This window comes from Pocillopora verrucosa, chromosome 8, assembly GCF_036669915.1.
Source record: "Pocillopora verrucosa isolate sample1 chromosome 8, ASM3666991v2, whole genome shotgun sequence".
Lineage (NCBI taxonomy): Eukaryota > Metazoa > Cnidaria > Anthozoa > Scleractinia > Pocilloporidae > Pocillopora > Pocillopora verrucosa.
Genome location: NC_089319.1, coordinates 7,856,955 through 7,884,808, shown reverse-complemented (window position 1 = coordinate 7,884,808; position 27,854 = coordinate 7,856,955). Strand labels below are relative to the sequence as shown.

At 38.5% G+C, this 27,854-nt stretch overlaps 1 protein-coding gene across 1 annotated transcript; it reads left to right on the top strand.

Annotated features, from left to right (window-relative positions):
* Window positions 1-282: 282 nt before the first annotated feature.
* Window positions 283-27,854, top strand: LOC131793194 (myosin-10). Its single transcript, XM_059110601.2, has 41 exons — window positions 283-793; window positions 977-1,133; window positions 5,480-5,507; window positions 5,819-5,978; window positions 6,278-6,370; window positions 6,583-6,646; window positions 6,895-6,993; window positions 7,422-7,522; window positions 7,663-7,705; window positions 7,930-8,025; window positions 8,326-8,444; window positions 8,852-9,004; window positions 9,283-9,369; window positions 10,249-10,332; window positions 10,951-11,115; window positions 11,498-11,615; window positions 12,070-12,164; window positions 12,730-12,813; window positions 12,954-13,075; window positions 13,664-13,733; window positions 14,853-15,475; window positions 15,950-16,064; window positions 16,481-16,636; window positions 16,934-17,020; window positions 17,175-17,236; window positions 17,340-17,484; window positions 17,812-18,024; window positions 18,932-19,243; window positions 19,730-19,882; window positions 20,057-20,224; window positions 20,825-20,905; window positions 21,451-21,537; window positions 21,827-22,165; window positions 22,996-23,286; window positions 23,586-23,674; window positions 24,233-24,356; window positions 24,450-24,533; window positions 24,722-24,846; window positions 25,445-25,553; window positions 26,032-26,204; window positions 26,658-27,854. Exons 1-41 carry the CDS (start codon window positions 470-472, stop codon window positions 26,788-26,790), a joined length of 5,931 nt encoding a protein of 1,976 aa, XP_058966584.2. The 5' UTR covers window positions 283-469; the 3' UTR covers window positions 26,791-27,854.

The window sequence follows — 27,854 nt, the reverse complement described above, 5'->3', positions numbered from 1 at the left end:
AGAGAAGCTAGTGGAGCATAACATTGAAAGTAACGCAATGAAGTTTAACGTGAGGAAAAAGTCTTGAAACTCACCTAAAACAGGCCGAAAACCCCGATATTATTCTTACTTCTAGTTTAAAAACTGTTGGATGATTACTCATTGAGGCAATAAAAAATGTGAAATGTTGAAAGGAGGTTAAATTATTTCGGATTAAATTTGTCCTGTACGACGAAAATTTGAAATGTTGTACGTTCGCTTCGACCAATCAGGGAAAAGTGTTGACGTCATGTCACGGGGGTGAGGCCGACACATCTCATCGGAGTAAGTTCCTTAAGGACTCGTTCAGAAATTATCGCAATTGGTGGGTTTTTCTTTATTTTGCCTTTGTTGGAGACCAGTTTGGAAAGCACGGCTTCTTTGGTATCGAAAAATAAGTTTAAAGTGTTGTTTGCTGAGCTCGGCTCGGATTTAAACGCTCATCAAAAACATGGAGAATGAAATGAAATATTTGGCCGTCGATCGGGCAGCCATTGCTGATCCAGCGGCCCAAGCCAAATGGTCAGCGAAGAAGCTGGTGTGGATTCCTGACGACGAACATGGATTTGTGGCTGCAAGCGTGAAAGATGATAAGAAAGACTTAGTGGTTGTCGAATTAGAAGGAGGAAAACGAAAGACTGTGAACAAGGATGACATTCAAAGAATGAACCCACCCAAATTTGAGAAGGTGGAAGACATGGCTGACTTGACCTGTTTGAACGAAGCTAGCGTGTTGCACAATCTGAAAGACAGATACTTCTCTGGACTTATCTATGTAAGTGATTTATTATTTTTGGCTCTATTGGTTGGCTTTGTAGTAGTAATACTTTGTTATAACATGGCGATTTGAGTCATTGGTCTCACCGGAAGTTTAGTGTGCAAGTATCTGCTTCACACGACCACTTCATTCAATCGTTGCAGTTGTAAGCGCTAACTATTGATTGATTCTTTTTCACAGACGTACTCAGGCCTTTTCTGTGTCGTTGTGAACCCTTACAAACGCTTACCTATTTACACGGACAAAGTAGTGGACATGTATCGTGGAAGGAAGCGACACGAAGTACCTCCTCATATCTACGCCATAACAGACAACGCGTATCGAAGTATGCTTCAAGGTAAAGTAAATCAGGGCTTTGAACAAACTTTCTATTTTATGCAATCAATACTGCTGCGAAAACGCTACTAGGCAGCGTTTTTGCATGCCCGATGATTTATTCAACGCAAACAGCCCTTGAGATTAAAATATTGGACAACCATCCCAGTGTACCAATTATCATTTTTCTTCGCTCACCGCCTGGGAGATGTTTGTTATATTTATTTTCCGTATTCGTTGCCCAGCACAATAAATTTTTCCTTTTCCCTCTGGCTGAAGTTTTAAAAATCAGCTTAATTTGCTGTCAAGTTTCAGACCTCGCTGTCTGTCTCAAAATTCAAGGTATATTTACGTGCCTCTCGCCGAAGTTATTAAAACAGTGTCATTCAGGAATGAAAATGTTAATGATTCGTTTTGAAAACATCCCTTTGTTCAATGTGTGTTGATTCTTAATAGAAAGGTTATACGTCGACGTTCAAGGTCTTTTATTCACCGATCGACTTAATTTCTCTGCCTCTCTTGATGATATTCTCAGTGGGCATTTCTTTACCTCAGAGCACGTCTATTCTGCATCCCTTGTTAATAAATATGTGTTTACTCTGTTAGCTGCTGGGTTTACTTGTTCTATTTACCATGTGAAGGGGTTTTCGATTCAATTTGTTTTCCTTGTAGGCGTTCGTAATGCACATGACCCGTTTCATGATGCTTGTAGATTTCCTCTCGTTCGCGAAAGCTCACGCCTCATGGAAAGCAAAACACGGCTTTCGATGGAGTTTTGAGTTTACCTAAGCAGCCTTCAAGAATGAATATCTCCACTGAAGTTGCCCTTTCTGTTAATTATTTGAACTACAGACCAAATGAAATAGTTTTTGTTAAGGGGGGAGGGGGGAAATAAACCCACTAGTGGATGGGCTTTTGATTCCCACCAATCATTACTGAAAGTCAGCATTGTTATTGGGGACCAAGCTACTTTGGACATAAAAACCCTTGCAAACATGTGGATGACTTTTGTTCTTAAATTTGTTTTCAAGAAGTCGGAAACTAAGGATTGATATTAAAGTTTTTATGCAACTTGTGTACTAGTCGCAGATATTAGCACTTAATAAAGGATATTGTCCTAAACAAAGTTTTCTTTTCAAATCATGCTGTTGAAAATTCTTTGTAGGGGTACCTGGAATTTAAGTTTGATTCTGTTATACAATTTGCAAACACACAGGGCTTTTGTTAATGCCTTGTCTTTTGAATTTTTTTTCCTGTACATGTTCCAAGTTGTTCATCATCATAGTTTAAACATTCAATGTAAATTTGTTGTGATGAACAAGGTCTGGTTATTGCCCTGGTTATCACAATTGAGTCTAACTGATCATGATTAAGATAACAAACTAGGTAACGCCCCAAAGAAAGAAAAGCTTTTTCATTCTCTATTGTGTGTGGTACTTTTATGATCTTAGCTCTACTTTTGCCATCCATTCTTAATATATTCAATTTGCCATGTAACAATGGCACTGGAATGAGGTTTGCAAGTTTTAAGGAATGTTATCAGCATTTGGTTTCTTTATTCAGTACAATGACAGAAGTTTAAAATCCTGGTGAGGAGATGTAATTGTAATCCAGTAAAATTTATTAACACAAGTTTTGACAGTTTCAAGAATTGCTATATTTTTGTGTGTGTTTACTTTACAAATGGTACCACTGTGACGTTTATAAATGTTATTTTATTTATGATAAGTGGTGTGTTCATTTTTCATGAATCAAGTCAAAATTTTAAACCATCTAATCTGTGTTTGTCTCCATTTGACACAGCTTTCTAATGTCACTGTGCTTTTGTAATCTATGTCTAACCTTATTCCAAAAGTGTAGTTCTACCTATAATGTTACATTTCGAACCACAATCATTGAAAATGTAGCATAGTTAATATTTGCATGAGATAATTTGAACTTTCATTAAACGACATACAATTTCCCTTGGGTTAAAAGAGACAGTTTTTGTTTAGATAAACATTGGTATTGCTAGTAATTAAGTTAGACCTGTAAGGGGTATTCTTCTTCTAAATTGTATTATTTTTGCTTAGAGTTATCTTGTAAGATTGTAGAATCTTTGAATTGAAAGTGCTGTGACCACTACATCATGTGTTTGATGGCATTACATGTGGTGAACTTTCCCAATGGTGTCAAACGAGCATGTGATATCCATAGAATTTTGTAATCAGACACACAAATGATCACACTGAGCCTCGCGAAAGCAGAACAATTTTTTTTCTCTTCAGAGAGTCATTACAGTTAAATCAGAAAGTTTGGCCTTGTCTGTTATCATTTATATGGGTGTACCACACTTTCCTCCTTTATGAAATTTTGTTAACAGATAAACATTCCTGGAGATTTCATTTTCCTCCTGGTTCTTTGTAAACATATTATGCCAATGTGTCCAAAATGAACAAATTAAATTATCTGAACTAAATATACTTCAAAGGAACTGAAGGAAACTTTTCAAATTTAATATCAGTTTAAGAACATCTCAACCTACATGTATTTTTAGCATCAAGTTTCTTTTATCCTTATTCTTTCCATATGTTATTGTTCTGCTATAAATAACTTCTCAGTTGGAACTATTTATTATGGGAAAAGTTCCAAGTTTGAGTAATCAAAAATGTATTAATTTTTTTTTAATTATAACTTACAAATATAGAATTCAGTAGAAAGAAAGCCAATCTGGTTTCTTGAACTTAAAGTTGAATTCCTAAAATGTTAACTTTTCTGAATCTTGCTTTAATTGAAAACACAATTTAAGTATCTTTTGTTATTTCTGCTGGACAACCTTGTTTTGACTCTTGGAAACTGCATAACTTTTCCTTATTTGTTCTATGAAAATTGTTAAGCTGGTCTCTGCTTGGACATGTTCTAGGTCTTTCAATTTACTCAGCTATTTGTTCAAAATGAAATTGAAATACAGCGTTTATGTCATTAATTCAGACTGATGAATACCAGTAGAGACATGTGTGTTGTTAATCACAAAAACATACCAATCTGTTTTTAATTAAGTCCAATTTTCATCATCTGAAATCCTTTGCAGCTTTTTTGTAGAATGTTTTGGTTATTTAGTGAGACTATGTGGAGATTTTTTATCAGCTTAGACAAGAAAATTTCAAAGCAGAGCTGATTTTTTTTTTGTCAATGTTAGATTATGCTTTTAAAGTGTGTATGTCCTGGAACAGGAGAAGGAGAATGGCATTTTTGTTGTTGTTGACCGTTTCTGTGTTATTAAAAATTGAACCCCTATGAAATATTTTGAACGTTGTGCTATAATGCATCTGAATTTAACTCTTACAAAAAAAAAATAAGTTTTTTACTGAAATGTTCATAAATTCAGGTCTATTGTATTTCTAATGTCAATTCCTCATGATCTTTCATATCAGTCCAGGGGTTTCAAAACAAGCCGGTGATAGCTGGAGTTCTGCTGGCTACTTGACAACATGTTGCCAGTTGCTCCGGTCAAAGTAGTTACCTTTTGGCCCTAAATTAACTCTTCACAGTTATCTACCTTTGCAGAGTCTGACACCTTCTTCAAAACATTTTGAAATTCTATTTACATTGGCTGGTATTTCCTTTACAATCATGTAAAAAAGTGCTCATGCTTGATGTAATCAATGTTGTTAAGAAGCCGTTTTATGCAGAAAATTCACAGCTGTTATTTGTTCAGTTGTTTCAAACATTCAAAACAAGTGAAATAAGCTCAATTTGGCTCAAGGCATCTGTTAAATATCCTCTGTTAAATCACAAGAAGAAAACTTGATTAAAGTTAATAATGAAGATATCACTTGATGTAATATATGAACATGCCATTTTTTAAAATCAGTTGTGAAATTGAACTATCAAAACAGTATTTCACAAATGTGTTCAATGTCACATGCAAAACATAGGGCAATTGTGACTTTTGTGTAATTTTATACTTGTCTGCTGCAAACAAAAATTTTTATTTTGTCACATCCTCTTATAGTCAACTTGACAAGCCAAATTGTGAATTTTTTTATGCAAGACGTACATGACACATTCATGTTATTTCAGTATTGTTGAGAGTAACTGCTTGTTGGTCACCTTTCTGAGGAGACACTTTACTGACATATAAAAATATAGGAATGTACTTAACTTTAAATAATAAAGTAACCTTTTATAGATACAGTGTTTTGTAACCTAGACATGAAAAAGTAGGCCATTTATAAAATTGATAATCAACAACATGTCTGATGAAAATATTTGTTGAATATCAAGTGTTTTCTCATGACTGAGCCTTGTTCCATCCATTGGTAATCATTATTTCTTAATTTTATAATCATAGCTGGGTATAACACTATATTCTTCACTTTTTTCCAGACCGTGAAAACCAGTCAATTCTCTGCACGTAAGTAAAACATTAATTTTTTGCTTTTTGCATGTTTTAAGTGATTCCTTTAAAGAGAGCTCATCTAGTCAATTAAGAAGAAGGAAGGTTGTTATTAACACCTGAAAAACAGATTGGCCGTTTGATTTAATCAATAAGCACTTTACAACTACATGTAGCTTGTCTGTATTGTGGATTGGATTTATAGATTTTCATACATATGTAATCCCGGCCCAAACTCCTCTCTGTGATTGGTACCAAGGTAGCTGCTTGTGTAATTACATTTCAATAGTTAATTTCACGTTTTGATTCCTTTTCCAATTTTTCTTCAGGGGAGAGTCAGGTGCTGGGAAAACAGAGAATACCAAGAAAGTAATTCAGTACTTGGCAACAGTGGCTGGTCACTCACACAGCAAAACAGCACAGACTCCGAAGAAATCTGGTTCAACTAGTTCAGCTGTCAGCACAAAGATTGGATTATCTGGAAGCCAGGTAATTATCCTCTAAATGCACATGTTGTGTAAAACCTAATTTTGTTCCAAAAAAAAAAATGTGGAAGGTGAAAGGAATGCATTTGGTAAACTTTCAAATTGAGAAGATACTGGTTATACTACATGCCTATTTTTACGCAGAATTGATTGTAGTTTAATGGAGCATTAGATTTTTATATTCCATGTTATAAAATCTGAATTGAATCTTTAATTTTATCGGCTCAACAAGGACTTGCTTTTAAACTAGTCCAACTTTGATGGAGCTTGTTGAATAAAGAAGATTTGTTTTTATTCTTGTAGGTGGAGTTGGAGAGGCAACTTCTTGCTGCTAACCCCATCCTTGAAGCTTTTGGAAATGCTAAGACAGTGAAGAATGACAACTCATCACGTTTTGTAAGTCTTCCTTACAGAGCGCGCCTAGTTGAAGGGAGAACTTGAACCATTCAATATGACTATGTCATATTAAACTGTTAATTTTTTTAGTTTAACTATAGGTACAGGGTTTGTAGTGTTTTGGCAGCTAATTTGTTACTTGAGTACATTTTTTGCAACCTGTTGGATGGGGTCAATACTTAATTTTGTGCTGTTTGACTTCGTCCTTGCAGGGAAAGTTCATTAGAATCAACTTTGATGCATCAGGATTCATTGCTGGTGCCAATATTGAATCTTGTATCCTTGAAAAATCATCTGTATTTGTGAATGGTGTTTAAAATAAACAAAGATGTGATAAAACTTTCTTTAATGAGAAATTTGCATAGCACTAAGAAAAATATGAGTTCCTGTGAAGGCATAATGGTTACCTCAAATCTTCTAGTTTTGCAGTGATTTTAATGCTCTATAACTAAGCTGCAGAGATCTTTTTGGCGCAATAGGCTATTACAAGGTTCACATGTTATTTATCCTTCACTCATGATAAGACCTTCTTGAGAAATCACGTGCTGTGCGACAAACACCAAACGAGAGAAGTTTTCACATTTTCTACCAAGTCCTCAATGGTTTGGACAAAAAGGCCAGAGGTAATAAGCTTGTGGTTAACAAATAATAGAACTGAGAGCAAACTAATAGGGCATGATTTGTGACCTGCAATCAGGTATGCGATTAATTTTTTTTTCATGTTCCTTCCTTTTCTGATGTCACCTTTCAGTGACATTATAAAGACCCCAAAACAGTAGTTTTGCTTCCATAGCTTTTCACCAAAGAGAAATATTAAAAAAAAAAATTTTTAAAAAAAAAGATATCCAGGAGCTTACCCAAAAAAAGAAATACATATTTGGATAAACTGCAGCAATTTATTGAAATAAGACAAAATGGATGGTCTGTAAGAATGGAATGAGATACTAGCAAGGTTTGTTCAAACTAGACTGCTATAGCACCATTAATTTTACAGAAATATTAAGGAGGGTATCCAGTTTGTCTTAGATATATCCACCTTGTTTTATTGCAGCGGACATGCTGTTTCAGGATGCAGGCTCATATAATTATTTGAGCAATGGTAATTTACCAGTAAATGGTTGGGATGATGCAGCAGACCTCCAGGATTCTTTGGTAAGTGATGTACTGCAAATGTAGCCTTTTAGAACTAGTTGCTTCTCCCAATGACTTGCCAAAGCTATTTGCACTGACTTTTGCAAGGATGCCTTTTGCTAATACTGCTGGAATCAATTATTTTTTTACTTCTTTTTCAGACTTGCATGAGGGACATGGGAATTCCAGAGGATGACATAAATGGTGAACCATTTATTTTGTATAAACTTTTATGTTTGAATTTGTTGATATACATACAACCATAGTAAAGAACAGAACCATAACTTATAAAACAATGCTCCTTCCCTGATTTGTTACATGCTTCCTCTTCCTACATGCCTGCGCATTCACATTACTCCCTCCCTTGTGCTATTATCTTTTTATGTTCACTATTTGAGATCTTGGTATTTGTGTTCTGTCCTCCTTAGCCCTTTTCCGTGTAGTGTCTGCTGTTCTTCAGTTTGGCAACATGGCTTTCAAGGAGGAGAGAAGTTCAGAACAAGCTATAATGCCAAGCAATGAAGGTTAGATTTTTTCAGGATATTTAAGAGGAGGAATTTATCTTTCCACACAATACTGTAGTTTCAGTTCACTGCAAAAACCTAGCGATGTTAGCACTTACACTGCTTTTCCCTCCTGTCTATAGTAAAGAAATGTTTTATTTCCTTCTACCTCAAAGCCCATTTATAATTCCCCAGTCATCCATTCAACTAGTAGAGCAAAGAATTGCATTAAAAATCAACCATTAAAGTTGCTTATGTAAGTCTAAGCTTTCTCGGGTAGTGATTGATGTACATTTTTTGTATACTCCCTCTTGCTTGCAGTTGCTCAGAAAGTTTGCCATTTACTTGGTATTCCTGTTACGGAATTTTCCAAGGCTGTACTGAGACCAAGAGTAAAAGTTGGCCGTGACTATGTACAGAAGGCTCAAACAAAAGCCCAAGTGAGTAATTCTGTTGGCAAACTTTGATTAACTGGAAGAGAGCTAACACTTCTCTGTTTTACCATATTTCCATCAAGAGTATGTTAATTGACAACTAATTCAGTGGGATTCAACAAATTGCATGCCAGGAGTAAAATCTCTGACCAATTTTTTGTTATATTCTTGGCAAAAAAAACAATTTTTTTTTTAGTTTCTCTCTAGTATATACTGTAAAAAATTATTCACCTTCACTTTGGTGAATAAAAGTTAAATGTCACGTACCCTTGAATTCTTTTTTGTTGTTTTTGTTGTTCTAATAAGGTATAAACTGACAGGCATTGTTATGAACGTGTAATATTTTAATCACATTTTAGGCTATGCATTAGTTTTGAACATTTTTTTTTTATCTGAGTTTTTTTCCTTTACAGGCAGAGTTTGCCATTGAGGCTGTTTCTAAGACTCTCTATGAAAGAATGTTCAAGTGGATTGTGCTCAGGATAAACAAATCCCTGGACAGAACCAAGCGAGAAGGAGCTTCATTTATTGGCATCCTGGATATTGCAGGATTTGAAATCTTCCAAGTAAGCAATGCATCAGGAAATGACAAAAGAATATTAGAATTAAATAAAACATGAATTGAGTTAGTATCAACTGGTGATAGAATTGCAGAATTTTACACTAATTTCATTGGGTGAACCCTTTACATTTGAACATCAGTACATGTATGCAAGTTCTCCTTATCATTCTTCATATATTTCTTATGGTACTTACATAGAGAATTTGTCTATCAATCAAGAGCTTGTTTGTGCAGTATTCTCTTACTCGTTTCCTAACAGTTTTATGTGTATTTTTCTTTTAGATGAACTCTTTTGAACAGCTCTGCATCAACTATACCAATGAAAAACTGCAACAGCTTTTTAATCACACAATGTTCATTTTGGAGCAGGTACTGTCTCTAATTTTCTGAGAGTTTCCTTAGATGTTCCTAGTTCTGCTGTATTTGACTTTCTTCAGCTTTTAGATAAAAGATGTCAGAATTTTTACACCATTCAAGACATTTTAAACATGAGTTTTATGCATTTAACTTGCTTTGAAGTGGTGGGTTTGGTAGCGACAATGAATTGGGTCCAATTTTGAACCAGATATGTGTAGGCAAAGTGTTGTTTGCAAAGGTCTTCCACAAAGTTCTTTTGTGTGATGTTTCATGACCAGAAAGGGATTTTTGTCATTATTACACCCATTTTGAAATCAATGGTGGTCCCTGTAATCTGATTGGCTGTAATTGATGTGATTTATCCATGAATCGCACTATTTTTTTTATTTAAATCGCATCTTTTTCCCAGGCAATGAGGAGGCTACACTAAAAACGAAACGACCAATCAGATTTCAAGGCTTGTTTAAAGTAACTGATCAAATTGCTGAAAAATGAAAGACAAAGAGTATCATGTGGCAAATTTTGCAACTTTTGTTTCCAAAACTCTTACTTTTTCCCCCCAAGAGATGGATGAATTTTCAGACCGGCTCAGTACTGCATCAATAAAATGTTTGAACTGACCAAGTCCTGTATTTGGGCAATTTCAAAATGGATTTAATAAAGTGGTAATTGAACCTCGTGTTGTGTAATTTGAAATCATACTTGTGATTTCAAATCGAACTCGCACTGCGCGCTCATTTGATTTTGAAATCACGCGTATGATTTTAGCCCAAATTGCACTCCACTCAGTTCAATCACCATTATTTACTACAACTGGACCTTACAATACTTAACAGTCAGTGCCTCTATACTCTGATGTGATTTTGGGTTTGATTTAATTTTCAATGACAGGAAGAGTACAGGAAGGAAGGAATTGAATGGAAATTCATTGACTTTGGACTGGATCTGCAACCCTGCATTGATTTATTGGAGAAGGTTAGTGTGACTTGGAAACAGCCAGCTTAATTTGTTTAAGTTTGGCATGTGTATTGTGTGGTGTCTTTAGTTTATAACCTGCTTTGTTTGTTTCCACTGCAACTAATGTTGTTGTTCTTAAACATCATGTGTGGCCCAAATTTAAGCCTGTCTAACAATACATTGAACATGGTATAACAGTGGCAACTAAAGAAGAAGAAATTTGGTTTTATCAACTGGGTTGATAATGTAAATTGCCCAAAGAGTTTCTAAAGCTGACATTTCAAAAGTTAGCTTTTTGTCAGAGCTTTAAAAACTCTATGGTGGCCGATTTACTTTATCAAATTGCCCCCCTCATTTAAAGAAGAAGTTACATGTATGTATATTAAAAATTGTTTTTTGAAACTGACCCTACTGTTGGGTCAAAACGTTTTGCTTGTTTTCGGTGGCAGGCTTTATTTTAAACAGCAATACGGTGCTATGAGCTGTATGTGTTAAGAAAAGAAAAGAAGATTATGTGTTAAGAAAAAAAAGAAGATTCTTTAAAGAGCTTCTCCTTTAATGTTTAGAGATCCATAATTACGTGTTTGTTCTTTACTGCTAAGGTTACCTCATTAAATTGTGATGTTTTATTCACAGCCAATGGGATTGATGGCTCTGTTAGATGAAGAATGCTGGTTTCCAAAAGCCACAGACAAGTCATTTGTAGAAAAAGTTATCAAGGAGCACAGTAAACATCAGAAGTTCAAGATCCCAGAGTTCCGCTCTGAAGCTCATTTCACGGTCATCCACTATGCTGGCAAGGTAAGTTGTGTCTTTGATGTTGAAGTTTAGTAGGAATGGTCCTGCAGAGTTAAACATTGCTCTCCTGTCCGTAGTTTAAATCTAAAAAATGACAATTGTTTTAGTTTGTTGATAGGTGAAAGGTCCTTTGTAGCAAAATAACATTAAATCTTTATTTAACTCGCACAAATACAACTCCGTTTTGTTTTAATCGATCGAGGAAGAGAGGAGCCTGTGAACGAGGTTGCAAAGGTTGATGTTTTCTTGTTAGTGATGGGACGCAAGACGAGTAACCGTCACGTGACCAGCGTCACGTAACCGCGGGGCGTGTAAACTAGAGTTGTGCAAGTCAGAATATCCAATAGATTACCAATGTCATTATTTTGTCTATTTTCTTATACAGGTTGACTACAACAGCAATCAGTGGCTGATGAAAAACATGGACCCCCTCAACGACAACATCATTTCTCTGCTGCAGAATTCCTCAGACAATTTTGTTAGTCTTCTTTGGAAAGATTCAGGTATGGTGACCCTGAGTCTGAATGGCTCAGAAAATCACTCGCTCACCCCGTGTTTATTCGGGCACCTCGCGATAGGGGAGCAGTAGAATTTTCCTTTCAATAGAAGGGGCGGGGAGGGAGCCTTTAACAAGCATATCACTGGCATTTGGGGCATATCGGGTAGTTTTACCTAAATTAATTATTAGTTTTTCAACAAAAGTTGGGGAAGGTTGGGGGGTTCATTTGCACTCTTCGAGACTGCACCTTCTATAGCTGAGCTCTGGGAAAGGAATAAACTATATATTTCTCTGTTAATAACGTTATGATTTTTACATGCTATCAACATAGTTCTTCAGCGAGTAATCGACTCGCGACGAAGGAGTTTGACTGAAAAAGATTGCTCCAGTGTGTGTCTGTTCTGTTCTTCAAGTTCTTTGTAGTGAACAAAATTTCTTTGCGATTTGCTTTTTAACAGAGAACATTGTCAGTATGAATGCAACTCAGAGCGAAACTCCGTTTGGTAGTAAAGTGCGTAAGGGAATGTTCAGAACTGTCAGCCAGCTGTACAAGGTTTGTCGGGAATACTTGTACCTCCGGAACTAAATGAAATAAGAACGCACTGTTTAACCAGTCATTGGTTTTCCCTTGTTTATTTTTTTCGGAGTTAAATTTGAATCATCTGTAACCCTTTGAACCCCAAACGTGACAAGAATCCGGCTATTTTCTTCTCACAATATCACCCCTGAGTCAAACATTGAAGTCACCAGAAGAAAAGAAATGATCAGCAACTGAAGATGCAATCGATTGTTAACCAAATTCTCCTTGCCGGCACCTTCGGAAATGTATAGAGGACAGTATGCAGTACTATGCATACTGATGTTAGGGTGTAAAGGATTAATGATCTTTCGTCTTTAGTTAATATCTCTATTCTGCATTTCAGTGGATGGTTTTCATATATATCGTTTAACGTTTATTTTTCACGGTGAAAGAGCCAATCTTTTGTAGTTTTACACTTCTCCCCATTTTGAAAAGAAGGATTGTTAGACCTCCGAAATGGCTTATTCACTAGTTGCATTTTTTCGTACTGACGAGATGTTCTTTGCATTTATTTTAAAACTGATGTTTGTATCTTCAGGAACAACTAGCCAAACTGATGGTGGTTCTTCACAACACCAATCCTAACTTTGTGAGGTGTATTATTCCAAATCACGAGAAAAGAGTGAGTACCCATTAAATGTTTAGGCTAGTAACGTTAAATGGCGTTGCTCTTTAAGTTGCAACCTTTAAAATACTGAAGGCAATTACCATATGAAGATTAAAATTGTTAATGGACAAGAAAAATGCTCTTTCTGCCCCTAGGCTGGTAAGATTCACGCGCAGCTTGTACTGGACCAACTAAGGTGTAATGGTGTCCTGGAAGGAATTAGGATCTGCCGACAAGGTTTCCCGAACAGGATGCTTTTCCAGGAATTTAAACAGAGGTATGCAAGGCCTTTCATTTTTCACCATGAAAACTGATAGGTACGCGTAGCCGTGATGCCACTAATTGTGTCCTCAATTACTGTAACCGAACTATTGATATTTGTTCTCTTATCTTTTCCTGTTCATGTGAGGAGCTTTGTCCCTCATCTGCCGCACCAAAAACAGTGAGATTATACTTTGATACCCTGAAGATAACGCCTTTTCTGATAATGCCTTTCCCATCGAAAATAACGAAATTATTGGATCAGTGCCAGTATTTTAGCGACTGCGCTCCAACCCCTCCCCTTACCAAACATATACCTTTACTCTTTATCAGTTGACTGTTATTTGGTTCGGGGAGGGGTGGGTGTGCAGTTACACAGATACTGACATTGATCTTTATCAATGATAGGCGAGGAGTACGGCACATGACTGAGAATCCTACGAATGCCGTACCTAATTATCATCTTTTGTACCAAATTGCTTTTTTGAGACTCCCTTCCGTTGCCTTGCAATGGGGTGGGGCACCATACATTAGAGGTCCGGTGTTTGAACTGGGCTTACTTCAGTGGGGAAAGTCATTACATATACTTCTCATTACTCCTCAGATATGAGTTGCTGACACCAGGAGTCATTCCTAAGGGTTTTATGGATGGAAGAAAAGCCTGTCAGAAAATGGTATGTCGATTTGCCGATTTCACTCTCTTCATCAAGTTACCTTACTTCTCGGTGCAATTTTCAATTGACAGTTAAAAAGATTTTGGTACAGCATTTATCTGCCTAACTTTTCGCTTTCGTTGGTCGAGAAGATCCGCGTCATCTATTCAGCCAATCAATTTCGAAACTAAAAACCAATCGCGACTTGTCACGCCATTTCCCCTGCGCTTGAGTGAATCGTTACTTCCTTTTTTCCTGCACTTGTGGCGGCGCGTTACTTCATTTTTCCCGCCCTTAAGGCGACTTGTCACTCCATTTTTCCAGCGCTTAAAGTGACTCGTCACTACATTTTTCCCGCGCTTAAAGTGGCTTGTCACTCCATTTTTCCCGCGCTTAAAGTAATTCGTCGCTCCATTTTTCCCGCCCTTAAGGCGACTTGTTAATCAATTTTCCCTGCAATTAAGTTAACTTGTCACTCCATTTTTCCCGGGTTTTCCCGCGTCACTCCATTCTTCTTACCCTTAAGGCGACTTTCCAATCGATTTCCCCGTAGTCAGATGACTTGTCACTCCACTTTTCCCGTGAGAGTTAGTTTGCTTTTTCTTTGCCTCAAACCCTCATCGGGTCTCTGTTATATTCACCTTGGTGCCTTTTGATGACTGTGAAAAATAAAAAAGATGAAATAAAATGGATGTAATTAACAAAACTAGCCAGTGATAAGCGTTTCGTTTTTCTTGTCCGAGAAGCAGTGTGCAGCATTTACAGGAGGCGAGTTCTGATCAGCGATTAACCGCCCACCGTTTTTTTCTTTTTTTGTACTGAAAAGAAAAGGAACTTCCAGCATCCTTTAGGAGGAAAAGAAATGAGAAAAAGCTCTCAATATCTAAGTTCAACTGCACTGTATTTGTCTAAAATAATTTTTATTGAAACGACACCCCAAGGTTCGCTGTGTTTGGATCTTAATGAAGTGTTGTATTTTTCATCACACTTTACAAGTTAAAGATTTTAGAACGTTTGTATTATTTTAAAATTGTGAATGATAACATTTTGAATTATGAATAGGGCACCCGTAAAATTGTTATGAATTTAAGAAATGTTTCCCAAGAGTTCTAACAATTCTTATTCATTTTTTTTTTTCAGCTGGAGGTTCTCGAGCTGGACACGAATTCTTATCGTATCGGCCAGTCCAAGATCTTCTTCAGGGCAGGTGTGTTGGCTCATTTGGAGGAGGAACGTGATCTGAAACTGACAGAGATCATCACTGTTTTCCAAGCCTTCTGCCGTGGGAACATCGCAAGAAGGCACTACAACAAGCGGGTTCAACAACTAAGCGCTATTCGCGTTATTCAACGAAACTGCCTCAGTTACCTTAAACTGCGCAACTGGCAGTGGTGGCGCCTATTCACGAAGGTGAAGCCGTTGCTCAACGTGACCAGGACAGACGAAGCGCTTCGCGAAGCTCTCGACCTGAAGAAAGCGAACGAAGAGAAGTTGGAAAAGTCTGAAGCAGCGGTCACCGAGCTGGAGAGGAAATTCAGTCAGGTATCTGAGGAAAAGAACATCATGCAAGAGCAGCTTGAAAGAGAACGCGACGCCTTCCAAGAGGCTGATGACATGCGTCAAAGGCTGCAGACCCGAAAGCAGGAGCTGGAAGAATTGTTGAACGATCAGATGGAGCGATTTGACGAAGAGGAAGAGAAGGTTCTTAGTCTTACCGAAGAGAAGAAGAAACTGATGAAGGATATTCAAGACTTGGAGGATAGGTATGTCTGTTTTGAACTGTCCAGTTTGAGAGAAAAGTTATATAGTAAGGTTTGACAGGCAGTTGGAGTCCTTTTTGCCAGGAATTGTCTCGCGTTATGCAGTTAAATGAACTCTCGGCTTTTCAAAATGTGCCCGTAATCTTTTGGTTCAAGAAGCATAACCATAGTAACTGCGATTGTGTGATGATGACGAAAATTGAATACTCCCTGGTGTTGAACCCAGGCCTTGCTGAAATTATCTTTGCCCTTGAGCCACAGAGAACTCGTAGGTGAGCGAGGCATATCTGCGCGACTTGTATCAAGACAAGATTCCGTATTGTTAAAAGGAAAATGGGAAATTTTCAAGGGGGAAAAGAAACGATTAGGTCAACCCTATTTAAAGCACCAACACAAGGCCCGACCACAATATTGGGTGCTCCCTACGGTGTTGCATGTTTGTGTGTAATCTGTTTTCCTGTTTTGCCTCTTGTGCAGCTTGGAAGAGGAAGAAGCTGCCAGACAAAAGCTTCAGCTTGAGAAGGTCTCTGTTGAGGCCAAATTGAAGAAGCAGGAGGAGGACCTGACTTTAATGGAAGACTCCAATTCTAAAGTATGTTTCTGACAACTTTATTGAGAGTCATGAGTCAGTAATTTGCAGAAGGAAAATCATTTTTTTCAGATTGTGCTATGATCTCTCCTCGGCACTCTTTCTTTGATCAAGTATTGTTTCCGTCTGAATCTTAACCCTTTAACTCACATAAGTGACCAAGCCAGAATTTCTCCTTACAATATCAATGCAATATCAACCAGATAAGTGATGAGAATAAAGAAAAATATCAATCTGGGGATAATTAGTTTATCCAATACTAAATTCTCTGAACTAATATTACAAGGATTGTATGGTTGACAGTAAGGAGAATGATAAATTTGATTTTTGAGTTAAAGGGTTAACGTCACACCTTATCTCTCCCGGGAGAAACCCTTGTGTTGAGTCTGTACTGACACGGTATGCTTTTATTTCAACAGTTGACGAAGGATAAGAAATCCTTAGAAGACAAGCTACAGGAGACAAACCAAGCTCTCGCCGACGAAGAGGAGAAAGCTAAAGGCTTGGCCAAACAGAAAGCTAAACAGGATGCTCTCATTGCAGATCTCGAAGAACGATTGCGAAATTCAGAAAAGGTAGGTAATTAGTTGGTCCAAAGGTGATATTGATTTTTTTTTTGTCAACGTAAAAGTCTCTGTGATGGAGATACCATCAAGAAATTTCATCTCTCTTGGAGTCTGTCCTATTGAAGGGATAATAACGATGACGTAACGGTACGGTGTCACTCTAGGTTGACACTGTAGAAACAGGTCCGTAGTGCGTACGCACTGTATATCGATTGGCAAAACCAGTACAATCTTGGATTACTTTCGACACTCGATTGGAAATGTCTGTTTTCCAGAATTTGATTGCTTATATTTATGTCATGACAGGCTTGCCAAGACTTGGAAAAAATCCGCCGAAAGTTAGAGGCTGAACTCGCTGATGTACATCACCAACTGGAAGAAGCCAAACAAACGGTAAGAAACTGACGTCATTGATTGTGGTAGATGCTCAATGACATGATAAATCAATGGAAAACGGAGGAGGAAATCGGTACACATTTGTGGATTCTGAGTTCATTTTGGTTCTGCACTATTTTACTGATATAATAATTTTTATTTTGTGTTAAAGATCCAAGATCTGGAGGCGACCATTCATAAAAAAGACATGGAATTGAATGACTTGAATGCCAGGTACGAGTATTATCATAGCGATGCTTTTTTGTAAATGAGCACATTGAGATTTGGAGCTCGTTTTAATGATGTTGATTGAACGTTTGGTTGGTGTTTCTTTCAGGGCTGATGAAGAATCTGCCAGGAGAAGCGAGCTCGAGAAAACCAAGCGAGAACTGGACAATCAGTTGGAAGAACTGAAGGAGGATTTAGAGGCTGAGAAAAGTGCGAGGACAAAGGCTGAGAAACAACGGCGGGAACTCGGGGAGGTGAAGAAAACAGATCCTTATGCTGCACTCTGCAATAAACATTTCGGGTTTCAGTCAGTAACATAAGAGTACTCGGGAAAAGGAAATTCCGATTGCTCCTTACAGAATTCGAACTGATGATCTTCCGATTGCTGCCTGAATGCTCTACCACTGAGCTAATAACGTAGCTAGTCAGGGTATTATTTGAGGTTAAAAAAGTTATGACTGTGCAGTGCTAGATCTAGATGTTCAAGGTTTCTTTAAATACAGTATCTCAGCATCTCCTATTGCAGATTCTGCTGTATTTTGTGCAACACAGAGGTTCAGTTTCAAATTATTTGTTTTTAGGAATTGGAGTCCCTCAAGTCGGAACTCGAAGAATCGATTGACACCACTGCTGCTGCTCAGGACATGAGGAACAAACGAGAAGAAGAGCTGATGAAACTTAAGAGGAGCGTGGACGAAGAAACTGTAGCACACGAGGCTGCCATGGCACAACTTCGGCAGAAACACACTCAAGCAGTGGAGGAACTGAACGTAGAACTGGAAACAACCAAAAAGGTAACATTTTGTAGTGTTCTTCAAAGAATTTCCATTCTTTGTTTATAATCGCCATAGCAGAGCCGGAAGACGGTGAAGTCTTTCTAACAGGTCCGAGAGGCTAAAACAAATTCTAGTTAGAGGTACACGTTTCGTAGAGAGTCTTGAATTCTTGAACCATTGTGCGTAAAGGAGGTCAAGGTTTGAGAGCAAAGGACGAACCAAGAAGTTTTTTTCCTAAGCTTAACCCTTAAACTCCCAAGATCTGATTATTAATTCTCCCCTGTAGCTGCTACACATTTCCTTGTAAATTAGTTATGAGAACTTGGTGTTAGATCAAGATAGCAGCTTCTACCTGATAAGTTTGAATATTCTCATTACCTGTTTGCTGAAGAATGTATGGATATTGTAGGGAGAAGTTTTATGTTAATTACTTCTGGGAGTTAAAGGGTTAAGCATAACGTAAGGAAGAAGAAGTTTTGGTGCAAACCCTGGACAACTTCTTTTCTCCTCTCGCAAAAGCCTTCAATTTTACACGCAGAAATGTTTGGGAACCACCTAATACTATCAACGCACAACGACTTTATTCCAATAAATAATTAATCGCGAAATGCTCGCTCAGTGGTTGTCTTAGGTACTTTCGTAATTTCTCCACCATGCTTACTTACCACTCTTTTCCTTTAATCTTTTAACTCCCATGCGTGACCAAGGCAGAATTTCTCCCAACAATATCAATACAATATCAAGCAGACAAGTGATGAGAATAAAGAAAATAGTCAATTGAAGGAGTGACAGTTGATCCAATACCAAATTCTCCAAACTCACTTAATAATAGTTGAATGGAAGACAACAAAGAGAATTAATAGTAAAATCTTAGGAGTGAAAGGGTTTACTCGCTAAAGGTTCTCTCCATCCGTTATATTCTCAGGGCAAAGCTCAACTTGAAAGAGCCAAGGCACATTTAGAGGAAGGCAACTCGCAACTGAAATCCGAAGTCGAGGAATTAAGCAGTCGAAAGACCGAGGCTGAACGCAAAGTGAAAGTGTTGGAAAACCAAGTCGCTGAGGCGAACGCCCGGCTCACCGATGATGAACATCACGTCAGTGAGCTACAAAGTGCCAAAGTTAAATTACAGAAAGAGATGGAAACAGCAAACGCTCAAGTGGAGGAACTTGAATCCAGGTGTTCAACTGCAGAGAGAGCGAAGGCCATGCTTGAATCGCAACTTGCAGAAACACAGGTAAAAACCGGGATTATTGTCGCGACTTCTGGTTGTCCAAGAGAAGCAAATGTACATTTTGTGTAAACACGTTTTATAATTTAACCCTAAAACGTGTTTGCATATTCAATTAAATGTCGTTACTTTGTTCCGAACGAGTTTCCGTAGTGGTTTTTCTCAGCTTGCTCGTTGGTACTGAAAATGAAAAATAAAACAGTAAAAAAGGTAGTAAATTAGGGGCAACATGATTACTGTTCGTGATATTGCGTTGGCTCAGTGGTAAGTCTATTGCGCACGTCACTGGCATCAAATTTCTCCGCTTTGTCACCGGTTGCAAGTTTCCTGCGCTCGGCTCCGATCTGTTACGTGGCTTGATTGGTTTATTCCTTAGGTGTGATCGTGACTGGTCAGTTATAACAACTTGGAAGGTGACAAGAAATATATATCAAGTTGTCTAAAAACTTCTTGACTTTTGTGGTAATGCTAAGAAAATATTTTCTTTCTCAGGAATCTTTATCAGATGAAACCCGCCAAAAACTTGCACTTAGCAATAAACTCAAAGATTCTGATGCAGAATTAAATCGCCTGCAAGATCAACTCGACGACGAAGAAGACGCCAAGGTCGCGCTTCAGAAGAACCTCTCCCAAGTTCAAGCGCAAGTGAGTGAATGAAGAATCTTCTTTTACTGAATTATTTCTTGGAAAAGTTTAAAGATTTATTATTGGATGTATGTGTGGCTCAAATGCCGTTTCAATTTTGTCCGTTGCAATTTGGATTGCTAAATAACCTAGCTATTTATTTATTTATTTATTTATTTTAATTTCACTTCTCAGGTCGGAGAACAAAAGAAACTTGCGGATGATCGCTCCGCACTTCTTGAAGAGGCCGAGCAGGCCAAGAAAAAAATGGCGCGAGAGGTTGAAACCCTACAAGCACGTGTAGATGAACTAAGCGCCAATAACAGCAAACTGGAGAAAACTAGGAAAAGGTTGCAAGATGAGGTCAGCGATAGGCTTAGCAATATTGCTTTTACTGTTGATTTGAATTTTAAAATCTGGTCTTAGAAGGGTTACTTGGAATAGATGGCAAGCTGACGTAGTAATTAGCTTTATAACAGCGTTATTAGTGTAGGCTTGGATCAACAAATCGGTTCGTAGAGGGGCTATGAACGACAGTCGATAAAGATTATTATACATTAGACTTGCTGTGAAAAATCTGATTGGTCGAGAGCATTCAATCAATATTCAATAGCGTGTGAAGTTGACATGATAATGTAGCAGCTGCCGTAGATATTGCAGTTATCTTGTCGTGTTCAAAGTCTCTCCAGTTTCCGAGCCCTTCGTCCTTGTACTGTTCTCGAACTTTTGCAAAATCAGAAAATGTCTTTTGCAGATTGTTTAAAAAATGTAAACTAATACAAATATTAAGTTCGGCTTTCGCATGATATCATGCATTTTCAAACCTCGTGTCTGGGTTACCTGCCTCAGCCTTCGGCTTCGGCTGATAACTCATATCTCAGTTTCGACAGTTCATGATATCGACTCAACTTCATCCAATACACATTGAATTGCTTATTACAACCTTTACCATTTCTCAAACAGGTCGACGATGTGCAACTCAACTTGGAGAAGGAGAAGGCCCAAGTCAGTGCCCTGGAGAAGAAACAGAGAAAGTTTGATCAGGTTGGTTTAGCTTGGAATTGCTCGCGAGGTGTTTGACACCTTTTGTTTTCCGCCACTGGCAGGTAACTGTAAGAATACAGATTTGGGTGGAAGACGAAGGATTAATGATGGAGTTAACTACAAGAAGAAATTCAAAATTGGAAAAAAAAGTGCCAAGAAGCGTTGATCCTAGATGTGAAGTATCGAAGATTTGCCCACAGGCTTAAACTTATGAACAACGTCTTATTGTGCAAGATTTACTTTGCGCATACAGACCCTGAATGCCACAGGCGACTAAGTTTTATCATAAAATGACTCGTATTGCCCTGATAAAAGTGTTTTAGGAACTGGGCGGTCCAAAGTCGCTAGAACAGAGCCCTGAAGCAACCAGATATTCTTTTCAAAGAACAAAGCTTTGAGCTCGTGAAAGTACTTCAGAGTACCGCTCAGTAGGATTGCCATTTAGGGTTACGACCACGGACTTGGAAATAAGACAGAAATCCTTAGTTGTTTTTCATCTGATCTGAGAGAGAGATTGTTAATGTGTCTTTTCTTCTATATTGCAGTTGCTCGCAGAAGAGAAAGCCGTTTCTGAGAAGAACGCTATGGAAAGGGATAACGCTGAACGAGACGCCAGACAGAATGAAACAAAGGTATGTGTCTCCAGTTGTCCTTTCAGTGATCAAACTTTCATTTCTTTGTACAATACCAAAAAATTGGGCAGGTGAGCAGAACAATAGAACTGATCAGCAAGCTGGAATCCTCTGCCAATGTATCATATTTACGTCCCCCAAACCAGCGTGATTTGGAGTTAATGTCTTACTAAAGCTTTACTTTGCTTTCTCTATCGCTGCAACGAACTGTATCACAATCGCGTCTGACAAGTGTGCCACGGTTTCACGAACTACTTCTTAAACCATTCGTGTGCTGTTATTTTTCCAGGTTATCTCTCTCACGCACGAATTGGAGGAGCTTCAAGAGAAGCTTGGAGAAACTGAAAGAGTCCGCAAGGCTGCACAGAATGAACTCGAAGCCATGATGGAAAGCAAAGATGACTTCGGCAAAAACGTGCACGAGTTGGAGAAGGCTAAACGGTTGTTAGAAGCTCAACTCGAAGAGAAGAAACAACAGATCGAAGAACTTGAGGACGAGCTGCAGATCACCGAGGATGCCAAGCTGAGGATGGAGGTCAACATGCAAGCCGCCAAGACTCAGTTTGATAGAGAACTGGCTGCAAGGGACGAGCAGAACGAAGAGAAGAGGAAAGCGTTACTCAAACAGGTGGGCATTGCTATCATAATAACTCATGACCGAAAATCACAATTATGACTAAAATTCTTTCGGGTTAGCCTTGCATTTTGAAATCTTAAGACCTGAAAAGGTTTATTTATTTCAGTAATCAATTCAATTGCGGATAGAACCTTTGGCTGTCTTAGTTCTCCGTTCCATGTTTTCACCGTTTCATTCCCAGAGGTGATTACAAGTAACTCCTTCACATGTCTAGAATAGACAAAACGATGACGATCATTGTGACCTAAAATGGGAGGGGTGGGTGGGGTGGTTTAACGTGATAAAACACTAGACTACCTCACGCAGTTAACGAAGAAATGTATGAAGCAATTTTCAATTACTTTGGTTTTGCTTTACTCTGCTCTGTGATTGGTCTAGAAACTTACATTTCCTTCCCTCTTACCTATCGGATGAGAAACTAACAGCAATAGACCTGTTTAGTTTGCCTGTTTTGTTTACCCATTTCAGCTCATGTGATCATGCTCTAGAGAACTGTTTCCTTCAAATTCCCTCTTATTCACGCGCATATGTACGCATAATTTACAAAAGATAAAGCAGGGAATTCCCTTGCGACCTGGAATGGGTAATCAAAATATCCAAGTTAAGAGGTCTATCGTGACCTTGTCGCTCGCGTTTTCCCGCGCTTCTGACGGAGTGCCAGTTTTCACTTTGATTTCTCATTAGGTAAGGGCTATTTATTGATCGTTTTGGTTACTTTGGTTTCGGTGCTCCAACAGCCAGAGTGGAAGGTTTACTACTCGGATCTTGCAAGTTTAAGGTTGAAAATATCAATGATAATTCGTGTGCTTTGGTTTTTCCAGCTCCGTGAACTTGAGAGCGAACTGGATGAAGAGCGCAAGGGCAGAGTTAGCGCTGCTAACGCTAAGAAGAAGATCGAAATGGATATGGCTGATCTGGAAGAACAACTTGACGCAAGCAACCGTGTGAAGGAAGATGGCATCCGTCAACTGAAGAAATACCAACAGCAGGTTAAGGATATTCAGCGAGATCTAGACGACGCCCGACAAGCGAGAGACGAGATATCTGAGCAAGCCAAAGAAAACGAGAGGAAAGCCAAGCAGCTGGAGGCTGACTACTTACAAATGCAAGAGGTACGGGGTTGTGCCGGGAAACATGACCAATTTGAACTCCTCTAAAGTTAATCTGAGACAACTTTTATCGCCGCTGAAGTCGCCCAGATAACCTTTTTTACTGACCTTGGTGCTTGCGAGTTTCCATCGTGTCTGGTGATTGGACAAAAAGATTCAGAAAACTGCGAGTATCTGTAGGAAAGTTTTACTAGATTTAGACGAGTGTTTCATTCTTCCCATACAAAATTAAAACTTGTGTTCTTGTTGGAACAATTATAGCAACAAGTGTTAAAAGAGTTATCGTTCTTTCTGATTTCTAGGATCTTGCTGCTGCCGAACGAGCCAGAAAGAGTTTAGAATCGGAAAGAGACGAGTTAGCAGAAGAACTAGCGAGTTCAACTCATCTCAGGTAACATTAAAACTGCTCAGAAGAAGTAGCGACACTATCAGCTCATCAGATGCAAGATTAAGGCTACTTGCGAATTTTCCTCTCGTGGCCGATTACTTAGATTTCGGTACTTGGAGTTCTTACTGGCTTTACACTTATTTCGAGTAACCGTGGTGAATAATTGTGTTTTTTTTTCGACTCGATAAAATGGCGCCCTCAATTTAGCGCATATGGACAGAATGAAGGTGAATAATTAAATAATTTTTGTTAGAACTAAAGAGGAGAAATACCAAAAGGCAATTGAATAAAGGTCACTTCAAACGTCCCGAATTCTACCTGGTTTGTCCATGACACAAAATGTGAGGGAAAATGTTTGCATCGCACAGCGTTTTCTTCAACTAGAAAGGAATAAAACTTGTTGTGAAAGATGGCAAAAGACTAAAGTGACTATGAGCTACTGAGGAGGAACAAATAAAGAAGATTGGCTTGGATTGTAAATGAAAAACTTGATCAAACCATACTGTTTATTTCTTCATGATTCCTCTTGCAGTTGCTTAACTTTTTTTGCTTACGTTCCAGGGGCTCTGCTGCCGACGAGAAGCGCAAACAAGATGCACGCATCGCTCAACTGGAAGAGGAAATCGAGGAGGAAAGAACTCAGAACGAACTGCTGATGGAGAAATACAAGCGGGCTAACATGCAGGTTTGTGGGAAGAGTTGTGACCAGCTGGAATTGTTTAATGCTGCTTGAGTCAAGTTGAATTCATTGTGTATTATTTTTATATTACAATAACAGATGGAACAATTCCAGACAGACTTGAACTCTGAGCGAGCTGCATTACAGAAAATGGAGAGCGCTAAGCTGACGCTAGAGAAGCAGGTAAGAGAGACGAACGATCGCCCCGTTACCCCTTGTGGATTCTCCGCTATATTTAGTGTAAACGGTGTCCCCTTTGTTACCCTTGATTTCCCTTGAAACCAAAGACAGAATCATTTATTTATTCCATTATTTATTAATTTCTTTCTTATTTATTTATTTTGTCAATTTCTGTTATGTTATTCTTTCAGAACAAGGACATGAAGGTAAAACTAGCGGAGCTTGAAAGCCAGACGCGCGCCCGCAATCGGATGACCGTGCAAGCACTGGAGAACAAATTAGCGACATTGCAAGAACAACTTGATGCTGAGTCCAAGTAAGTAACGAAAAAAGTTGCTCAGTCTTCGATCCGCGATCCTCCAGCGTGTAAAAGTGGAGTTGGAAGAATGGAAACGAGGATACTAAAATACGTTTCGGAAAGACGAATCATTTTCGGCTATTGTTTGGCAGCTTAGTTATTCTAATTATTTTAAAAGTTATTTCTCACTTTTGAGGCTGCCATTACGGAGCCCGGACGGTTAAGGCGGATGAACGGTAAACGTGTCCGCGTCTTACTCTTTCTCTTCGCTATTCCGCATTCCCTAGATCCTAGTTTCTTTCCAACAAATTTTTAAACAATTTATGTTAATTACGTTAAAGTAGAAGGCTGTGAACGTCGAAACGGTTTTCATAAACTGGTGTGATGTTACAGGGGGATCGATGTCAATATCTGAGCAATTGCACCCTTACCCCTTCCCTTCCTAACATCAGTCAACGGATAACAAGTTAGGGTTAATGCTGGGTTAGGGGAGGGGTGGGTGCTCAGATACTGACTTGATCCAAACTGGGTAATACGCAGGGAGGAAATTGCATAGAAAATGTCAATGTACATATGAGGCATATTTTGGTTAATCATAATGTGTGCCCTGCTTCAGGGAGCGTTCAACCATGGCCAAGAACAACCGCAAGCTCGATAAGAAGTACAAAGAGGCAGTGTTGCAAGCAGAGGAGGAAAGACGACATGCTGACCAATATAAAGAACAGGTTTGTGTAATAGTAACATTTTTTTAAATTTTTATTCGGCTAAGAAACCGTTCAATCAAAGATTTATCATCAGTTCTGTTTTGGACATGTAGAGAACTTTGTGAAGTCTTGAGAAGCAAGTTACTCTGGTGGAATAGTTTTCAATTGTACTGTCTTTTAAGGAGACGTGTGATCAGCGCCCTAAGAGTTAAAAGCCTTTTTTGCAACATGCTTTAATTATGTAATACATCTTTTACTCTTTGGGAAAGTTATTTTGAGTTCGTCGTTTTCCCAATTGCAAAATGACAAGAGTGCTATCAGATCTTTGTGGTCGTTCAAAGAAATAGCGACATCAATCATTTTTTCCAAGGTCACTTTGAGGTCTACCTCGCACTCGATCTTTCCCTCTTTGAGAAGCTCTTTTTAAAAAGAATCCTATTGGAAAATACATACAAAAGCCTCATCTTGAATATTTTTTTTTGACTCCTTGTCCCTTCAGATGGAAAAGGTAAACACTCGTGTGAAGACCTTGAAGCGATCTGTAGATGAGGCGGAGGAAGAGAACACTCGACTCAATGCCGCCAAACGCAAAATTCAACGAGAACTGGATGACTACATTGAAGCGAACGAGGAATTGACCCGCGAAGTACAAAGTCTCCGGAATAGGCTCCGGTGAGTGCCGACCTTTTTGTTGCCACAATTTGAACCCTTCGGTTCAAAAATCTTTGATTCGATCTCACTTCTCCTTACTGTCTGTCCAATGATTCTCATTATGTTAGTTCGGAGAAATTGGTATGGAATCAATTAGTAACTCCATAATTGATATTTTTCTTTATTGTCATCACTTGTCTGCATGATATTGTATAGATACAGTAAGGAGAAGTTATGTCTTGGTCACTCACTGGAGTTAAAGGGTTAAACGCTCCGGAAAGGACTCGATAATGCAACAAGTTTCAAATTTAGTTGCGCAATTTGACTATTGGCCTATCCTGTAATCGCTACTTCCTGAACTCCGATACGAAAGGATGGGACTCTTGCACGATTTTAGACTTGAACAACGTTTGCGCATCGCGAAGACCGTTGCATGCAATTCTGAGCTTTTCTCTCTCTCTCTCTTTTTCTCAGGGGCCGCGGTGGTGCAACAACTCGCAGTGGATTCACCACTCCCCCAGAACCAAGAAGAAAGTCTACCAGGGCAGATAGGTCCGCCGACGTAGGGGACAATGATATGGCACCTGAACCAGACGCAGAATCATAGAATCCACCCCCTCTCCCTCCCTCCCTCCCTCCCCTCAGCCACTACCTCATCCAGCTTCAATTGTCTCTCTTTCATTCTTAAATTTATCTCCAAAAGTCGTGACTAGTTCTTTTTAATTTAAAATTTGGTTTCAATTGGGTAGTTTTTGTAAGGAAAATATTCTGTTTGTGAGAAAGTTCACCATCAGCTTTCATAGTACAATAACTGTATTACACATTGCCGTGGCTTTGGAGTATCTAAATCGCCTCATAATAAAATACGCTAATCAAGCGAACGAAACTTTGTGTTTTCGGTCGTAGCACAAAATCTCCGTAGTTGAAATTTTTGGAATACTTTGTGTCTTTTGTCAAAGTCTTTCTTAGTTGTGATTTCTGTTCAGCTCTCTACCTCTGACTTGAGGAAATTGCCATGATAGAAAGATCAACATGTAAAGTTTTTAGACAAATTAAAATAAAAGAACTGAGAACTATTTTCAATGAAATTTAAAATAGAGCCTTATCTTAGTGATCGCGGGAAGGATATGAGACCGGGGTAGTGGTACTTCAAAGTGTCCGGGACGATCTGACATAGTTGGCACGGATTTCAGTGTGCCGTTATTGATCTTTATTAACGTAAAATTCAAGGATTTGTGTTATAGTATAGTAGTTTTTCATGAGATTATTGTGCATGGAGTTTTGATATTTACAATCCTTATGACGGTTAGTCTCGTTTGCAGCGAGTGTTACGCTGCAGTAGTGTTGCGTGACCAAGCTTATCGATGCTGCAAAGGAGACTGTTTACTAAGAAGAGCTAACTTTTAAATGTAAACATTTATATTTGTGATGTACTTACTAGTCGATTAGTTACTGGAATAAAAAGTGCAAGTCTGTTGAGGGTTTGCCGTGTTTGCAGCAAATTACAAGGCTTGTCACGCAACTCTCGGTAACCAAGTTGTACTGTGAAGGCGGAGAAAGCTGAAACAGACTCTTGTGAGGCCTCTGAGATAAACATCCTAAAATTATCGATAATTTCTATTTTATAAGCTGCAAATTTATGGTGATTAGAATAAAAATTTTGTTGAACTA

What these genes read in the sequence shown, in the direction of transcription:
- LOC131793194 (XM_059110601.2), top strand. Translation starts at nt 470, where the DNA reads ATGGAGAATGAAATGAAATATTTGGCCGTCGATCGGGCAGCCATTGCT. An exon ending in CAATGTTCATTTTGGAGCAG is followed by an intron (nt 9,370 to 10,248) that starts GTACTGTCTCTA and finishes TTTCAATGACAG; the next exon opens with GAAGAGTACAGGAAGGAAGG. An exon ending in GCATTGATTTATTGGAGAAG is followed by an intron (nt 10,333 to 10,950) that starts GTTAGTGTGACT and finishes TTTTATTCACAG; the next exon opens with CCAATGGGATTGATGGCTCT.